Genomic DNA, 19,826 nt, shown 5'->3' on the forward strand with positions numbered 1-19,826 from the left:
GACCATGACAGTATCGCCCAGATTGCCTGGCTGCGGGATCTGTGGGCAAAACTGGGCAAATAGGCACAGTCTTATCCAGTTATTTTGATTAATTTAAGTGATTGACTCTCAAAGAATTTTTTTTAAAGGTACGATCAGATAAACTACATTTTATATACTGAAATGGTTACAGTCACACAATCCTTAAGTGAGTTATAAACTTTCGCAAATGGAAAACTCAAAAGAGTGATCAAAATATCTCTAAAACAACCCGTTTCCTAAGTGGGACAACATGTTTATGATCTAAAATCAGACTTCCAATTGGAAACACCACTGGAAATGAATCCCTTGTTCAAAGAAATCACCCGATGTTAACTCTAACGAGAGTGCACAGGGCCTATTCAGCACGGCACTCACTTCCATCAGAGCAGACCACAGCAAACTACCACTGCCGTTATCGCTGCCGGAATACAGCTTTAAAGAGGATCCCAGTACGCTTAGGAATGTCAGTGGAAGGTTAGTACAAAGTTCAACACCTCCCAAAATGTCCTGCATTGTTACTTACTCGTAAGATCTCCCTGCAGATGTACGCAATCCACTCCTCCTTCAACGTGTTACCTTTCGTGTTCTTGATCAGGTCAGTGACAGAGCCGGCTCCACAAAACTCCATCACCAACTGGCAAAGGAAGCAAACACACCATTATTATAATTACACTTCTCAGCTTCCACTGGGTTAAGAAAGCATAATGTGCTCCAGCGCGTTGTAATGTCATTCTTGCAAAGAACAAGTGATCGTAAGACAACATATGAAACATAAGCTTTAATCTTCATTTCTTTCTAAAATAATAAAAGGAAAGGTTATTTTTTAACTTTAGAACTTGAATATTATAGTTGGAGATTGAGGAAAAATCTCTATAGACTATGTATTTTATAAAACAAGGGTAACCAAGAGGTTCAGATGTAGGTGAGAATATCTGCTTTTATCCAGCAGTTGAACTCACCCTTCCTACAAAAGCAGAGTCATTGCCCTGCCTGAAAGAGCTAGGGCAGTCGAGGCAGTCCCAGGCTAGGACAGTAGAAGTGCACACTGCTCATGTTGTTGGTTCGTACGTGGCTTTGTAAGCCGTCAGAGTAAGGACTGCTTTTAATTAAATTCAGCAAATGTTCCCAGGAGGTTGGACACATCAAATAAATTCAATAAACAATAAGCTCTAATTTAGCACCTTTCATCCAAAAAGCTCCAACTTCCCTATAAATATGAACTCATTACAGTACTCAGCAGCTTTATAAAATAGGCAGAAAGTAAACACTTCCCTTACCTAATGGAGAAGTAGAGACTAGAAGAGAAAAGCAATTTATCTGCTTTTACATTCATTTTCTTGGCTTAGAGACACACGTCCATTTCCATACTTTCTCCCTCTTCTTCGGAAAACCTTCAATATAAGTCACCTTACTGTGTACTTATGTCTTTTTGTAAATACATAACAACAAATCAGAATAACTACCAATCAATCTTTGGCCTGACACTAGAAATAGAACTAATATGGGGCCACAGTGAAATCACACTGATGATTTTGGCATTGTCCAAATGTACATTCTTAACATCAACAACATGTTACCAGGTCCTAAAAGATAACCACCAGGCTGCAAAATCTTCAGGTTAAAATGATGTGTTTTTTTAAATGTATGCCTAGTTGGAACTCAACCAAAATTCATGAAATTAGTTTTATAAATGAATTTCCAGTGCCTGTTCTAACTTGTCATCTTCTGATTCCACACAGGGTAGGGGAACCCTCTCATGTTCTTCAGAGCAGCAGTGGGAGTTAAAGGACCTATTGAAAGCTTCTGTAAGGAAATTTGAGAAGTGCCACAATAGATCACATTTTAACCAAATATGAATTGTAAAGTTATCATATAAGATAGCCAGGAAGCTCTTAAAAGACTGTAAAGTCATTTTAGAAAGAACTCAGAAATCAATTTGAAGCAGTTCTCACTGGTCAAAGATGGGATAATTTGAGCATCAATAAGAATAATAACTTCAATATAGTAAAACACATTAAATATGCTTAACTGAAGGTGTTAATCAAGACACCCCTCAAAAAGAACATAACGGGCACTGTTTGAGGAAAACAAAGACTCAACTTCTCTTTTTGAGAACTGGTAAATAAAGGGGGGATTAAGAATTTGCACTGCCTTTCTAGCACAACCTTTGTCACTGGATAATTAAATAATTAAAAAAATAAAGCTTCTCTTCATCAAAAGCAACATTCCATCTAATAAATGAAGAAGACATAATAGAATTAGAATATCACTGTTTCACAACCTCTAATAAACTAATAGATTTATGAGCTGATCATAAATTACTGCTAACATTTAAAAAATAAGAAATAACCAGCTCTGATTTGCCTTTTGATTAGAATAACACATCACCTAAGGTGTAGTCTTACCAAAACCAAACCAAAACAAAACAAAAATTTCCCAAACCTGAAATGTGATGAAGTTTCTAGCTTCAACTACCAATTTACAGAAAAGTCAGAAGACTGATAAACATGCCATATCATGGGGATACAGTCAACAAAACCTAGAATAATAAATTCTGCAGGGAAAATGACCCATTTACTTCAACGCAAAAATTACAGGAAGGAAAAAAAGAGATGATGGGGAAATCTATGAATTTAAAAACATTTTAAAAGATATACTAACAAGTCACAATGGATATAACTTACCTAGATAGTAAATTTTTAAAACAGTTGTTAATTTTTAATAAATTTTTAGATAGATTGAGAGAGAAGAGAGAGACATTGATTTGTTGTTCCACTTATTTATGCATTCATTGGTTGATTCTTGTATGTGCATGGACTAGGAATTGTACCCACAGCCTTGGAGTACTGGGATGACGTTCTAACCAGCTGAGCTATCGGGCCAGGGCAAAAACTTGTTAATATTTTTTTCACAATTTTTTTTATTGATTCTAGAGAAAGGAGAAGAGAGGGAGAAAGAGAAGGAGAGAAACATCATTGTGAGAGAGAAACATCATTGTGAGAGAGAAACATCAATCAGTTGCCTCTTGCATGTGCTCCGACTGGGGACCAAACCTACAACCCAGGCATGTGCCCTGACTGGGAATTGAACCCATGACTTTTCAGCTTGCTGGATGGTGCCTAACCAACTCAGCCACATCAACCAGAGCAGTTGTTAAAATTTTTGAGATAATTATTAATTAGAAATTTGATGATACTAAAGAAATGTGGTCAATAATTTTTAAGTGTGATAATGGTACTATGCTTATGTAAAAACAGTTCTTATCTTTTAGAGAAACATTCCACAGATAAAATGATATGACATGATGATATGATGGCAGTCTTTTCTACAAATGGTACTAAGACAACTGGGTATCCATATGTAAAAGAATAATTTTGAACCCCTACCTCATACCATATACAAACATTATCTCAAAATGGATCAAAAACCTACATATAAGAGGTAATGCTATAAAATTCTTAGAGCGCAGGGGTAAACCTTCATGATCTTGAGTTTGACAATGATTTATTGGTGATGACAACAAAGACACAAACAACAAAAGAACATAGAGATAATTTGGATTTCATCAAAATTAAGAACATTGTACATCAAAGGACACTATTAAAAGAGTAAAAAGATAACCCACAGAATGAAAAATATATTTGCAAATCATATCTAATAAGGTCTTGTGTCCAGATATGTACAGAAACTTACAACTCAACAACAAAAACATAAACAACACAATTTTTAAATGGGCAAAAAACTGAATAGACATTTTTGCAAAAAAGATATACAAATGACTAACAATCACATGAAAAGATGCTCAATGTTGATAGTCATTAGGAAAATGCAAATTAGAACTATGAGAAACCACTTTACACCCACTAGGTTGGGTCGTACTTTATTATTTTATTTTTTAAAAGAATATAACAAGTGATGGCAAGGATGTGGAGAAAATTTAAAATGGCGCAGCCATAGTGCATAGTTTGATGGTTCCTTAATACGTTAAAAATAGAATTACCATATGACCTAGCAATTCCACTTTTAGATATGTACCCAAAAGAACTTAGTGTTCAAACAAAAGCTTTCATCTGAATGTTCAAAGCAGCACTGTTCACAACAGACAAAAGGTGGAAATAACAAAAATGTACATCATCAGATGAGCCAACAAAATGTGGTATATCCATACAATAGAACATTATTCAGATAAGGAACAAATGGCGTTCTGATGCATGACACAGTATGGATGAATCTTGAAAACATTATGCTAATTGAACAAAGCCAGACAAATACAGGCTACTTATTACACAAATCCATTCATATGAAATATCTAAAACAGGCAAATCTATAGAGACAGAAAGCAGATTAGTGGTTGGTTGAGAGGTACTAGAGGGGAGGGAAGAATGAGAGTGTCCATTTAAGGCGTACAGTTTTCTTGGGGGTGACAAGAACTCTGGAACTAAATAGAGGTGACCGGTTGCATGACATTGTGTATTTAATGCTACTGATCACATGTTTTAAGATGGTTAAAATGGTAAATTTTACGCTATATGGATTTTACCAGAATTTTTTAAAGAGATATGATGAAAATACTTGTTTCAAAATAATAGCAGAAGAGAGGAAGTAGATGGGACAAGATTGGTCACTGATTAATAGTTGTTGGGGCTAGTTTGGGACATATGTATGTTCATTATACTGTGGTGAATACCTTTGTGTATTTTAAGGATTCTCCACAGTTTTTAAAAATCCCATTATATAGCACACTGAGGTTCAATGGCAGCAGGGTGGACCCATAAAGAGTCCTTGGATAGAAAGAAAAGAGTATTTTCTCAAGTGAGCCAAACAAGTTTGTTCCTCTTCCAAATCCCATTTTGAAAAACACAGAGTGACCGGACCTCCCACGAATGAATCCATGGCTCCTGCATCAACTGGAGAAAATGTCCCAGCACTGAGCTCTATTAGGCCACGTAATTACAGTTCCCAAGGAAAGCAGTGGAAGCCCAGTGACTCCAGTCTTTTAAAATTAGATTGAACCAAATACTTTCAAATATTCAGTAGGAAACAATCCTGCTCTAGCCAGGCGCTAATGTCAGTGATTTCTATAATTTGCTTCTCCATTCAGCTCCAGCTGAAGGCTGCTAAATTCTTTTCATCTCACTATGGAACAAAATGATTGTTAAATTATGTAATGGGATTCTTTTTCTCAAGAAAAAGAAAAAAAAAAAGAAACCGGCATTTGCTAGCAACCGGTTCCTACAGCCACACAGCAACACTGATAATTACTGCCACTGCACAGCGGGGACCTACCCTCACCACAAGTAACCTCATCACATTAATAAACAGAAACAGGGCTCAACGTGCCATGCCCAGCAGCGGTAAGTCAATAACTTCATATGTCACAGGCAAAAAATAATGGATCATTAATATTCCTCCCAAAAGAAAGTTCTAAAAGAGTAGACACTGGGGCAACAATACTTGCTAACATTTACTGAGAATTTAGCATGTGCCAGGTACCAGGCTGAGTGATGTGTAACTGTTGTTTTCATTAATTCTCCTTCCCCTCAATTCCGGTTTTGTTATTTATTTGGACATAAAGCTTAGTTATGGTTGCAGCCTTACCTACATAGTCAATGAATAACTAGAACAGGGCAGAAAGCATGGTGCTCTCTCCAGTGCAGCTACGTGACCTTGGGCCCGTTCTCTAGCCACCCTGGCACCCCACCACCATCACCATAAAACACAACATAAACACACCAACCTTCATGGGTTGATGTAAACATTCATTGTGCCTATCAATATAAAGTTCCTAGCAGCCAAACACCTTGACCTATGTTTATTAATTTTCCACTTTTTGGTCTGTTTGCATGTATTAAACAGCCTCCAACTTAAAAGATAGCATCAATAGCTCCCTAAAATCCACTTCCCTTGGATGGTGAAGGAATGGCTGCAAGGTGCTTATAAAGGGCATTGGACACATGCTTCTAAAACCTCTGCTAATGAAAGAGTACCAAAGACACGTCTTCTTTTCAAGCTTGTGTCACAGAGCAAGAAGACAGAGTGGTGCATTCCAGGACATTGGACCTTTTTTATTTGGAAGGTTGGGAGACAATGGTGGTTGGATCTTAAAATTCTCACTCCACACCACCTACATAACTGGGTCAGAAAATGAAATTCACATGCCTGTCAACTGGGAAGAGAGAAGGAAGGTTAAGCTAAGATGAGGACAGAACTGTGTCTGGGCACATCGTGGGTTGGGTTCGGGCCTGGAACAGTCTGATGGAGGAGATGTTTAAAAAACAGCATTGTGTAGTGCAACTCAGTTATTAGGAATGGGGTTGCCTGAATTATTGGACACGGGGATTAATTATTTCTATATAAATCAAAATGGTTAATTTTTTAAAACAGAGTTTTGACATATATTTCATAATTTGCATGGTTGTTTTTCACATATTTTTGTAAGTTGTCTTATATTTCTGACCAGCAAGATGTTTTCTTTTCGAGGCTGTGGGGGAAGAGGTACTTTTGAGCCCCCTGTGCTTTTCCCTCTCCAGGCAATACTTAAGGAACAGGTCTTTGGCCTTGGCTGATCCCAAAAGGTGTTTCCACAGCACTATCTGAGCCTGCTCTGAGCTCACCTCTTCACCCAGCCTAAGAGGCTCAGGCTGATTTCCAGGGTCCCTATAGTATTCGCTCACTTGCTAGTTATTGGTTTTAAGTTCCTGTAACAAGAAACAAAGCTTTAAAGTATTTTAAAACTGCAGGCACTAGCTCAGAATACCTTGGCAGGAACCCATGCCTCCCAAATGTCACAAGAATGAATGACTACTAACAGATCCCTTCTCTTTTATAGTAAAAAGGAGGGGCAGGAGGCAGGGGTAAGGAAGAGGAGGGAGCAGGACATTGAGGTCTGCCTAGAATGAGAGAAGTTCGCTCCAAGAAATTGAAAAGGCATCCGAAGAAAAGGGTAAAAAAAGGTAAACTTCCAAGAATTCACCACTCTGCAGAGGATCAGCCTACTGACCTTGAAGGTCCAGTGGTATCAGCAAGGCATAGGCTATTTTTATCATGTGTGGCTGGAAATAGCCACAGATCTCATGTGCATGATTTATGAAGGTGTAAACAAAACCCAAACTCAGTACTTTGTTAAAGAATGAGCTTCATTCGCTAAAGGTAGTTTAAGTCTAACAATATAAAATATATGTGTAAAGAAGTATAAAAATTGGTAGGTATACATTTATCATTTCAATCAACTGATAGAAAGGTGAAGTAAAACTGTTGGCAAGTTCGTATTTGGGAAAGCAACCTAAAGAGCTTTTTGCATTCATTTTTAAACTAGAATGCATTTGGCAGGGGATGGGGGGGGGAACCCTGGATTATATTTTTAGACTTGAAAGGAGAGTCCTTAAACTACAAATTCTAATTCTTCCAAAGATAAAAGGATGAGTCTCCAAAATGTGAGGTCCCAAACGGCCAATAATGTTTCTGGGTAATGCACAATTTTGTATCTTAAGAATGGCGATGGCAGTTTGGATGTACTTAACCAACTGGTGTTTTGAGCAACAAGAAGCCTGTCCAAGGGAAATGCTCTCTAGTCACCTATGTCTAAGGAGACACCCTTCTCAGAAGCAGCATGACTGCATTCAAGGAACAAGGAGTTAGCTACGTCTTGTATTTGGTATCTGGTACTAAATTTCTAAGTAAGCCTACAAGATAATTCTAGAGAATTTTCCTGTTAGGGGCGTGTTATTACAGGTCCATTTGGACCACTGGCTCAATCATAGAAACTAAGAGAGGACTGTAAGAAGTTTACAACTTGGCCTCTCAAAATGTTACACTCAAGTAGAAGACTTCAAGGTGGGGATAAGAGAGCAAGTTTTCAGATGAATTAAAAATAGGAAAAGAAAAAAATTACTGACCTTAGAGGATTTAGGACTGAGCAACTTGGTAGTTGAGGATGTTGAGAAACACAAGTAAATTGGGACATAAAATTTGACTCAAAATTAAGGTAGGGAGTCAGCAAGAGGGTTGTGTAGACCATTAGCAGAGTAACTTTGGGTATACATAAGGTCTTCCTTTAGCTAAGGCGAAAAGCAGTTTAAGCACAGTTCAAATGAAATTCATTGGAATAAAAGAAGAAATCATTTTCACATTCTTGTCACAGAATCATCCATTAATTCATAAAAATGGCCCTATAAAAGCTGAACTCAAGCCAGTGGCAAAGTATTAAATTAAGTGTAGCTTTGGCTCTGTGTTTATGTCTAAATAACTTATATTTTGTCTCTATAGTTCATGCAGTGGGGCAGCTCTGAGACTGGGGGCCTGTTTATAATCAACCCTCTATTATTTTAGGCACTCCTGTATTGACCAAGTTCAGCCTTTTAAAATGTTCTGCTCACAAATAGTAAGATTCAACCACTTCTCCAGACAAGTGACCTAGCTTCTCTATATGAAGGAGAGGCATTCTTTAGTTATAAAAGTGACAGGCACTGATTAAAACAATCCCCCTCCCTGTGAAAGCCTCATTTCTCATGCATGGAAAAGAAAAATTTTAATTAACTGTTCAAAAGACTCAGCAAAAGATGGTTGAATTTTTAAAGGTAGTATCCGCAACACTTTACATTTAAATTTTAAAACAACCAAAATGTCAGGGGACATGGTTTTTGCTAAGCCAAGATGCTACAGCAATGTAATCCAAACTACAACAGACTTAGGTTTGGGGCCTGTGGCCAACATCACTGCAGATTCTAGAAAGTTACCCTCATCACGTCTGGAGGACATCATGTCTTAGTTCATCTCAGTTTCTCATTTCCAGATGACCTTACACAGGGCATGGACAAGTAATAAAAATGCATGAAGTTGAAGATGCATGGGAGACCACAGAGAGCGACAGGGCCTCTGGTGCAAATTGGAGTCAGCATGTGCCCTCTGAACAGCTGCTACACCACTCTAACATATTACTGCTAGTTGGGATTTCAGGCCTAATACTTTTTTTTTTAAAAAGATTTATTTATTTATTTTTAGAGAGAAGGGGAAGGGAGGGAGAAAGAGAAGGAGAGAAACATCAATGTGTGGCTGCCTCTCACACACCCATTACTGGGGACCTGGCCTGCACTCCAGACATGTACCCTGACTGGGAATCGAACAGGCGACCCTTTGGTTTGCGGGCCCTCACTCAATCCACTGAGTGACACTGGCCAGGGCTCAATATTTCTGATTTGTTAAAAGGTCATTTGATTTTTCAAAACCTTTTTAAAAGTCCAGACTTTTGTGTGAAACTACTCAATTTTTTTCCTAAATTTGGTATAATTATAACACCAAGCTTACGTAACCAAGCTAAACACATTCACCTGAACAGTATTTAGCCTCAAGACCACCAGTGTGAAAACTCAGACCTAGTTCAAAATTATCATTTTTATAAGGAAGGAATGAAAGAGCAAGGGCCCAAATGCCAGGTTTAAATCCAGGTCTCTAGCTTCCCGGCCAGGTTTCAGCCCCCTGCTGAAAGTGTGTCCCCAAATTGCATATAGTGTAATTTCTTCACTCTCAGCTCAGCGAGTCTATACTGTGACAATCTAATGAATGGCTTATTGAGTCATTTCAGTACAACAATCTAAGTTACTCAACCACCCTATATTTTGAAAGCTAATCAGAAATTTATTTCCTTTAATGACATATTCTAGCCCTGTGGTGGTATCAAAAGAGACAACAAATTACATGTGATTTCTCTTTCTAATTTTAGAGAAATTAGACATTTTCCTTAGTAGACAGAGTTTCTCACTCACTCACAGAGTCTGAATGGCCTGCAGCAAAATGGTGAGCCTCCCTGAGAGGCAGCAGAATGAGATGGCAATGTTGTGTGTCAGAGCGAGCCTTGTTTCCGAGAGATCAGAATCTTTATTGAAAGAGCTCTCTTTTTTGATTTCCGGATCGGGCCCTAAGCAGTTGATAAGGGAGAATTACTTGGCCATTATCAGAAGTAGTTGTATTTCCACAAAGAGCTGGTACTAAACAAGAGTTTATCTCTACGACAAGACTGATAGAATTCACAACGATTATAATTCAATCAGACACCTGAAACAGCACATATATTGGCTGGTGGGTGATGTGCAGAGCTCTGTCTTCCAGCCACAGCAGAAAAAGTAGCTGGGAAATATTTTCTGTAGTCTGAATGCTAGGGAAACATGTTAGCAAGTGCTGTTCTCTTGGCTGTTACAGTTTATGTCTCTATACAACCCACAGTAATATTTTATATCAATGTAATTCTAACAGAAAGCCATTAGGCCAAAGAGTCAACTCTCTGTGACCTTTGCAATTATTTGCTAAAACAATCCCAAAAGGTTTAATGTACTTTTCAAAGGGTATTTCCTAGACTTCACACCAGACTTATGAGCAGCTAACAGGTCTTGCTATCCTCTTTGAAAGCTGGGGAAGCTGATGAATGGAGGTGAAAGGTAAAGTCAGAATGAACTTATTGAAATACAAAGCTTCAATCCTATTTGGAACACCAATACTTGATCTGGAAACTATTTTTCACAATGAAAATGAGAAGAGTATAGGGTGCAGGGGCTTGACTCCAGCATTAGGCAGCAAAGGGTCAGCTTCATCACAGTGGCTATGAGACCTGGGGCAAATTTCTCGACTTCTCTGAGCCTAATTTCATCATCTGTAAAGTAGGGGTCATGATAATATCTAATTTGTAGAATGGCTGTAAAGGCCTAGTGAAATAATATGACAATGCAAACAAATGTAGTATTTGGCACATGATAAGCAGGTGATAAATTTTACTTGCTATTGTTATTACTAACACAAAACAGCCCAAATTTAGTGAGTCAGAGGTCTTAGAATAAATATACACTATTACATTCTATAACCAAGTTCCCACAAATACTGTAATGTGGTATTAATTTCCCAATTATTATGCTTCTGTTTGCCTTTACTTTTCCAAGTGCACCCTTAGTTTGTCATCAAATAGAAGAAGTGTAACTAGGAAAAAGAAATGATACTCTCACCCTCATGTGGCATTTCATAGCTTTGTGTTTTTACCCCCAGAGACATAAAGGCTAGTGGGGATGGTCAGAGCAATCCGGTGCACAGGCGCAAATCTGAGAAACGCTAGGCCCTCTGTCTTCCAAGCAGAATGGGGGGGCCTATAACAGCCACATTTTGCCCCCTGCCTTTAATTACAGGTAGGAAAATGCAAAGTGAAGGAAGGGCTTCTCTCCCTGTGACCTTGTTTTGGAAGCGATCACTACTTACTGAAGCCCATTTGCCAATGTCAGGAAGGGGATTGCTCAAATAGTCTCCTAACTGGTCTTCCTGCTTGTACCCAGCCACCATTCATTCTAGCCACAACCCAGCCACCAGAAGGACCCCTTCACTCTGTGGATCAAATCCCATTCTTCCCCCTCAAAACCCTCCAATGCCCTCCCACCCCAGCACCGCCCCCTCACTCCGAGTAAAAGCAGAGGCCTTTCCCAGGGCCTAGAAGGTCCGCAGGATCTGGCCTCAGGCCTCATCTCTCACACCTTCCACAGGAATCACCTGGCCACTGTACCCATCACTGCATCCCTTAGCTGCATTCCCGTTAACACCTCCCTGCCCTTCCGGGAATGTCTAGCTTTCAGCAGCTCCTATCCTTTCCTTGCACATTAAATTTATTGTTTTTATTGTGGTCTGTTTTAAGAATATAAGTGGCACAAAAGTCAGGGCTTTCTTCAGTTTTGTTCACTGATATATCCTTAGTGCCTAGAAATATAGCTAGCAAGTATTTGATATACCTACGTATTTGCTGGATGAATGAATAAATGAACACATACACTCGTAGGCTCTTGGATCCCAATAACCAACTGGCTAAAGTGAGAACTGGCAGGCAACATCTCATTTCCAGAGTACAAAACCTCCTCTTTGAGCCCCGTAGAAGCAAACAGGTTTCCTGCTTTCCCCAAGTATCATATGAAAAGGGAATGAAGACTTTGTTCATTAAAAAAAAAAAACAGTTCATTGTCTTTCACAGAACTTCAGGCCAAGCTAAATCTTCACGTGGCAGGATGTGTGCATTTTGGTGCTGCATCCCTCCATAAATATGCTTTGAGATCTTGGGAAAGGCAATGAACTTGACTGGGATCCAGCAGAACAAGTGACCGCTAATTTGCTTTCCAACTTTGAAAATCTCAGCATTAAGAAAAAGGTGGAAACAAGTCAAGCCCGCTTGACGATTCTCCTCTTCTCTCAACCAACAATTTATAAATGGTACCCACACTTTAACAGTTCAACCTAAACAGAAAACCAATTATCCTATCCTATTTGACCCATCTCACAACAGAAATTATATCAATAGCTAGATACACCTCGTCCAGAAATACTTGTACTACCTCAGGTGATAGACAGGGACATGATTCCAAAGCTGTATTAATGCTTTCTTTTCATTTGGGACTGTAGTCCTGACCAAACAAAACCTCTTCTACAGACAGCATTAAAACAGGTATCACTCTCCACCTGTCGCCAGCAGCTCTTCCAGTTTGTGCCACCTCATCGTATCCTGTTGAACCTGCAGGATATTTTGAACTCTCAAAAGTACCTGAAGCACTCAGATTGGTACCAATAATAATAAGAAGAAGAACAACAACCACGCCTGTCCCAATAATATCACTTTCCTTCACAAAACAACTATTTTGTCAGCATCGCATGCCCCAAAACTCTTCCTGGCGCAGAGGGCGCACCGAGATACAGAAGACCTAGTCCTTGTCCTCAGAGCACTGTCTGCCTGAGGGGCAAAGACGGCTCCATGAAAAGCAACATAAAAAAGAAGGAATGGCAGAAGTGGCTCCGATTTTAGAATTTAAAAGAAAGTTTAGGGGATAAAAATGCCAACACGACAAAGAAAAATGTTTTAGAAATTAAATTACTGAAATTACTACTGAGATACAAATATCTTCAACACCACTGGTGTATATTATTCTAGACATCTCTTCCTTTCTTTTTTGACCACAATGAAAACATGATATTTAATCATAGGCTCTAAAAATAACTTTAAAAATCCCACTATAATTATTAACGCTCATTCAGATCTATGTGATTTTAACTGGCTGAATAGCATCCCTTAATGAATTTACTTAAGCAGTTCTTTATTGGTTCTCTTCTACATACATCTCTTGGGAGTTGCCCAAATATTTATTACTGGGTCATTTTAAAGTAAAAGCACATTCTTGGGGAGATATATACAGTGTATCTCCTTGTGTGTGTATCTGTATATATTTCAATTACATTTGAGTAAAGAGCGTTTCCACAAGTGGGGGGTATGCATGTCCATTCTGGATATATCACTTAAAAAAACCTTTCTCATTCTACTAGGTAAGAGGTGGTATCTAATTCCCATCTACTTTTGCATTTATATTTTAAGTAAGGTTACATTTTTAAAAACTTTAATTGGTAATTGCTACTTTTTACATCCAGTTCACAAATGCTGCCTTGTTAACAATAGATTAACTCAATATATTAGTAGTTTCAAATTTTTCCTATTGATTTATAAAAACTCTTTACCTCTAAAAGCTAAATTCTTTCTCATCACAGATGAATGTTTTCCCTAAATTAGCTATTTGCATTTTTACTTTGTTTATTATGTTTTTACAATAAAAATTTTATATATCTCTTCAGTATTACAGAGTCATATTTATTTTCTTCTATGATTTTTATATTTTAATTGTCACATTTACATCTAACATACATTTAAGAGACCACAGTTAAAATCTTACTGTAACTCTTTCAGAAATCATATGAAAACACATAAAATCAATGTGATCATACAAAGCGAGTTTACTTACCCCAAAGTACATTTTTAATTTTAAATTTAGAGATGATAGGGGAAAAAATTCCCAGCAGATCTTTCCACTTCCAAAGACTGTAGTATTCAATATTAAATGACATGGAAATCTTATTTTTCTGAGCCAACAAACATTATTACATCTTTCTGATCACCATTTGTGTTCACTGTGTATGTTTTGTCTCCTCACCTGGACTATAAGTGCCATATGCATTAGGAGAGTAACTTCCACTCAAGACTGAGTTCCATAACAAGTTATCTATGAAATAGCAGTAACTGGATATACATAGTTTAATAAATAATTTGGTATATAGTAAGCACTGGGTAATTCCGTGAATTTTGTGTATCAGACACATATTAAGACTTCTGAAAAATGAGCAAGGTAATAAACAGTTAAAAGGGTATGTTAGTAGCTCTTAATCTAAGAGCAACATATGAGATGAACGGGGGGCGGGGTGTGTGTGTGTGTGTGTGTGTGTGTGTGTGAGAGAGAGAGAGAGAGAGAGAGAGAGAGAGAGAGAGAGAGAGAGAGAGGTATAAAGTAGAGAGAGACACCCAGGCTGCCACTGAATGAATGGGCCTCTAGTAATGGGTTGTAATAAAATTGACAGATGAAGGTCAAACCAAGACAGTACTACAGCATTTCCACAGAACAAAGTAACAAAAACTTCCAATGGCAGAAATCAGGAAAGTGAGAAGTGCAATCTGCGCTGGGCAGGGCGGGGATTGGAGTAGTGGTTCTGCTGTCAGACATACTGAACTTATTACTAGTAGGGTAGTCAATTAGAAAATGAGAATAATGGTAATGTCTACTTCAAAAAGCCAGAATAAATAATATAATCTAGAAAAAATAGAATGATGCCTGAAATATAATAAAAACTCAATATATAATTAATCATTAGTAGGAAAAAAAAAACAGAGAACTTAACTGGTTTTAAGGATGGTCCACACTAAGATTTAGAAAGCAGAGATGTTAAAAAGAGAAGTATTCAAGGAAATGGGAGAAACCTTTGAAAACACAATGTTGTAGACATCATGGGGCTAAGGGTTTCTAAGGAGTTCCTTAATCAAATTTAGTGATGAGGACAGGGGAATGGACCATTTAGTCTTGCTTGTTCTTCATGTAAAAAGGTAAATTTGGAGAGCAGTACATACCCAAAGTTGGTCATCCATGCCGGGTGGGTTCTTTTTAATAAAAGCACCATAGTATGTAGCAATATTCCGGTGATGAGAATACTTTTTCAACATGTTAATTTCTTGCTTGATTTCTTCCTCTTCATCCTGTATTAGAATAATAAATATTCGGTCATGATAATCCATGCCTTAGTAGAATTCTATTTCTTCATCACCATCTGTATCCACTACATAATAAATTCTTTGTTTTGTTTTTCCCTATGGTGATAACCAAGCATAATTATTGTATAACTTGACTTTTTTCTTGACAGTAAAAAAAAGAAAATTTGTGAGACAACAGACACATTGGCAATCCAAGGTCTTCTGTTTGTATTGCAAACAGGCATAGCAGGTTTGCTGGGGGGAAAAATAAAACACTTCATTCCTTCACCTGGAAAAGATCGAAGTAGGCTATTGAAATAAAATTCACTTAGGCTTCTGGGAACCATGTCCATCAAATACCTATTACTGATCTTGTCTGGTATAGAAACGATTAAGGAAAGTGAAAAAATACATAGACTCATATTTAAAATTTAAAATTTAAGGTCACATTCTTTGAAGCCTACTTTGACTGAAGTGCTTGACTGAAGACGATGAAAGTCAGATGAGAAAGGGAGTGAGGGTAAGTTCCCTAGATCTGAGGAAGTTCACAAAGCAGGAGTAACCGCCTCACCTTCAGGAAACTAAACATGAAGAGAAAGGGGAAACGTGCCAGTGCCACAGATATGAAAAGACCTAACTCTCCTAAGTGTCCTTGTTCAGGCTGCATTTGTTCCAAGCTTCAGCTGGGAGTCCACTAACTCGGGTCATTTTCGGACACTCCCCCCGCCACCCCTGCCCCACCCTGGCACCATTGATAAAGAGTGTGTGTGTTCTCCCTTCATTTTATTTTCCTCTGTTCATATCAGTTGGACTAGAAAATAGTATTTTATTTTTGAGGTTGGTGGAAAAAAATTTTATCCCAGGAAAGCCATCTCAGATGCAGCAGTGGGAATGATTATGCCCAAGTGGAAGATGTTGCCATGACCCAAAAGACCACTCACAGTGCGTTCCTACCTGCTCCTTGTCCCCTCCACTTGCTTGGCCTCCCTCCTGCCTCTCCATATTGCTGGGCCATTCTGCAGTCTCATGTGATGTCTTTGTCCACTCCCTCTTATTCACAAAATTTCTACTCATTGTTTTTGATTGAACTTAATGGACACTCCTCAGGGACATCTCCCTGAATTCTCCCAGGCAAAGTCAAGTCCTCCCCCACTATACTTGCTCACCCCTGCACTTCTTGACACCTGTGCCATATTTGCTGGAACCAGGTGGACGTATGGGTCAGTTGTGTCATAACTTCCCATTTACCTGACTCTCTTCTCCATGAACTATAAGCTTTCTTCTGCCTTCAGACCTCAGTTCCCGAATCCCTTCCCCGGGACTCTGACCTGCCTGATTGGAGTTGAGCCCTGCAGATCATCATGTGTCTCTTGTCCATTGTAGCACCTCTAACCAGAGCTGCAACCCCCACTTAGCTGTCTAATCATTCCACATCTCTTCCCTACCAGTCCGTAACAACTCTAAACACAGGAATCTTTTGCTTTCTGTAACATCCCCCGCACCCAGCAAAGTGCCTGTGAATAAATGTGAATAGAAGAATGAATACCTATGAAGAGCCCGAGCACACACAGCAGTGTCAGCGATGCTTGAAAGGAACTGGTAAGAATAAGATGAGGAGAGTGGTGAAATGCTGACATTTCCTAACCACACAAAACTAAGTTCAATAAAAAAACAATGGAGATGTGCAAACCTAGGAAAACTGAGTGGGTTACACACCACGTGGCTTCACTAAGTTGAAAAGGAGGTAACCTCAGAATAGAACACAGGGTTGAGATGCTGAGCCAAGGGGACGCCTGCGGCCCTCCCAGCGCAGGGGAGTGCAGGTGGGGATGGTGGCTGAGGGAGGGGCTGGCTGTCTGCTGACCAAGGAGTTCTTCCCTGCAGCCATCAAAAGCTGCCTACATCTTCACCACAGGCCTCGGGAGATGATGACCTTCACAGACCTTCGGCTTGTTGAAAGGTCCCTGTAATATGCCTCAAATGTCTTACTACGGTGCATATCAGCTATTTTAAACTCACCACGTGGGGCCTAATAAATGTGGATGATGGTAGGATGTGAGCAGATGTACTTTAGGGAAGCATAAATAGCAGGGGCAAAAACAAACCTGAAAGTTTCTGTGGGCAGCCTGGCCTTGACAGCTGCTTCGGTTAAAGAGGCAAGTACACCAGGCAGTAAAATACCAATCAATGTCCCACTCAGCCTGACAGTTCCCGTCACTCCAAGTGAGCAGTCAGTCTGGTTCTACAAGTGATTTGCTGCCTGACTCCTAGGGTGCCACAGGACAGTGAACGGAACGATGGGGAAGAATCACCCAAGTGAAGGTGGGGGCTGGGGGCAGGAGGGAGTGCTTAAAAAAAGCTTACCCCATCATTAAGAAAATAAAAACTTATGAAACCATTAAATAACAGTGTTATTCAGTATATAATTAAAGCCAAAATAAATAGTATTGGAGATAGGCATGAAAAGAGCACGTTCTCCATCACTTTGCAAAGGTAAACTGAGGCAATATGACAAAGAAATCATGTGCACTGAGTCAGAAAAATGGTGGTGAGTGTGGGAGGGCATGTTCAGTTTGGGCTTCATTCATTTCTGGCTGTGTGATCTCAGAAAAGTAATCTATCTTTGGAGCCAAGTTTTCTCATCTATAAATGAGATACAGATTTTATAACAGTATTATTATATATCTCAGCCTTTTGTGATAATTAAATGGTGTGAAAGTTATAAAGTGTAATACAAATAAACATTATGATTAATCTTCTCAACCAAAAAATAAATAACAAGGGTAGGATGGCAGGAATGTGAGCAACCTCAATTTTTGGTTTAAATTGCACTGTTCCCAAACACAGTTATGGAGCCACTGTGGGTCATGGCTATGTAGCTCTAAAATAGAACCTTGACCTTGATCTTACATGATTTTGTAAGTGACCATATAATTTATCAGGGCTTCAGGGCTACTGTTTATCCAGATTTCTAGTCTAGGGCAAGGACAGCAGTAAATTATTTAGTGAAATTGAAAGGGAGCCACTTACGATGAACTCATTTAACTATTTAACAAGCAATCTACCCTCTCACAATATGGCTCTTCAAAAAAGATGGGTTACGATGTTCTACAAAAGACAAACACAACAACTGAGCCTAGAATTAGATTACGAAGTTATAAGAGAAGGATATCTTCTATATTGTATATGGATTGTTCCTATGTCTTAAGACTTAAGCACAAGGGTCAAGCTCGCTGGGAAACGAATGACCACTGGTACATAATGAAAAACAAAGTAGTGCTACCAAACTGTCACAAATTTAAAAACAGAGTCTTTGCATGAGCCAAGTCTAGTGGTGTAGGAAGAACTCTTACTTCAAGCAGAAGCCTTTAAAATCTAGTCCAAGCTGATTCAGGCATGGCATTTAAACTTTTCAAATGTCATATATTTTCACCTATAAATGGGAGTAAGAATACCTTTCTAAGTCACCTCTCAGGGCTTAGAAATGAATAAATGCTTATTTAAGCAAAACTTTATTATCAACAAAAAGAAGTTTTTTTTTTCCCCTCAAGATCACAGGAATCTACGTATTGCTTAGTATTTGTGGTAACTGACAAAAAAAGTGGCCATGATATTTAGCAGCCTCCCTCTTGAAGAGGCGGAGTACACTTCCTCTGCCTGTCATTGAGGCGTTGGCCATGTGACTTGCTTTGGCCAATGGGACATTAGCAAATTGATGGAGCAGAGGCTTGAAAAGTAGTGCGTGTTGGAGTGGTCCTCCCTAACTGCTTGCAGAGGGCAATGTGAGAAACCAGGACTGTCCCCTAGAGGACAACAAGCCCTATGAAGAGAGGGTAGTTTTCTAACGCAAAGAAGTAGATGATTCCAAGTGATACTTTTAGGCCACTAACTACCTATGAAGATGATAGGATAATCACAACCATGGTGATAAAATATAGCAAAATCCAAACTTATGTAATATTTGCTATGTACTAGAGGCTGTGTCCGTATCATCTTAATTAATACTCAAAACAGCTCTATGAAGTAGATCCGTTTAGTGATCCTATTTTACAAATGAGGAAAATGAGTTCAGAGAGTTCATTCATATTTTAAATGTGAAGGCTAAGATACAGAGCCAGATTTGTCTCACTCCAAAGCCAGTGCTCTTAATTCTATACTGAAAACTAGACAGAAAAAGGGCCATTATCCATGGTGATAAAACCAAAGCACTAATCATGAAAGAAGAGTTTAGGGGCATCTTACTCCAGGGCTGAAGAGAAACCTGTCTTTGGTCCTCCAGTTAAAGAAGGTTTTCCGCACGCAATAATACATGCTTGTGAATGATTTCAGGGGATAATGGAGGGATTTTAAGTTGCATATTTATTACACAGGGGAACACACTATAAGAAGCTACAATATGCCAGGATTTAAAGATGGAATTAATAAGGCATTTAATATTAGTGTGCTCTCTAACAGTGTTTGCCTAAAATTTAGTTGTTCTCAATCCATGGAATGGGAATAAAACTATGTATGTAATTCTTATAATAATCCAAGGGACTGGTCAGATTGAACTGCAGAAGGAAACAGGAGGCGCAGAGACTCATCAATGCCGCTCCTTCTAGCTGTGTGGACACTGGCCACAGCCCCTGCCGCTCCTGCTCACCTGTCCTGCTTTCCATAGCAGGTGCTGGCATTAGGCAGGCATTTGTGTAAACCTATCATTCTCACCTTCACTGTTGACTAAATGTGACAA

At 38.9% G+C, this 19,826-nt stretch overlaps 1 protein-coding gene across 6 annotated transcripts in view; it reads right to left on the reverse strand.

Annotated features, from left to right (window-relative positions):
* The window catches only part of TNIK (TRAF2 and NCK interacting kinase), a 341,917-nt gene that overhangs the window by 126,945 nt on the left and 195,146 nt on the right, over window positions 1-19,826 (reverse strand). For all 6 annotated transcript variants that reach the window (XM_054580511.1, XM_054580502.1, XM_054580527.1 and 3 more), the window contains exons 4-5: window positions 14,975-15,100; window positions 545-655 (exon numbers count right to left, since the gene is read on the reverse strand). In XM_054580511.1, coding sequence (XP_054436486.1) covers window positions 545-655; window positions 14,975-15,100 — 237 coding nt within the window. The remainder of the gene's footprint in view (window positions 1-544; window positions 656-14,974; window positions 15,101-19,826) is intronic.

Source organism: Pteronotus mesoamericanus, unplaced genomic scaffold (genome assembly GCF_021234165.1).
Source record: "Pteronotus mesoamericanus isolate MK-2021 breed Mesoamerican mustached bat unplaced genomic scaffold, CSHL_Meso_final contig_116, whole genome shotgun sequence".
In the NCBI taxonomy this organism is placed as follows: Eukaryota; Metazoa; Chordata; class Mammalia; order Chiroptera; family Mormoopidae; genus Pteronotus; species Pteronotus mesoamericanus.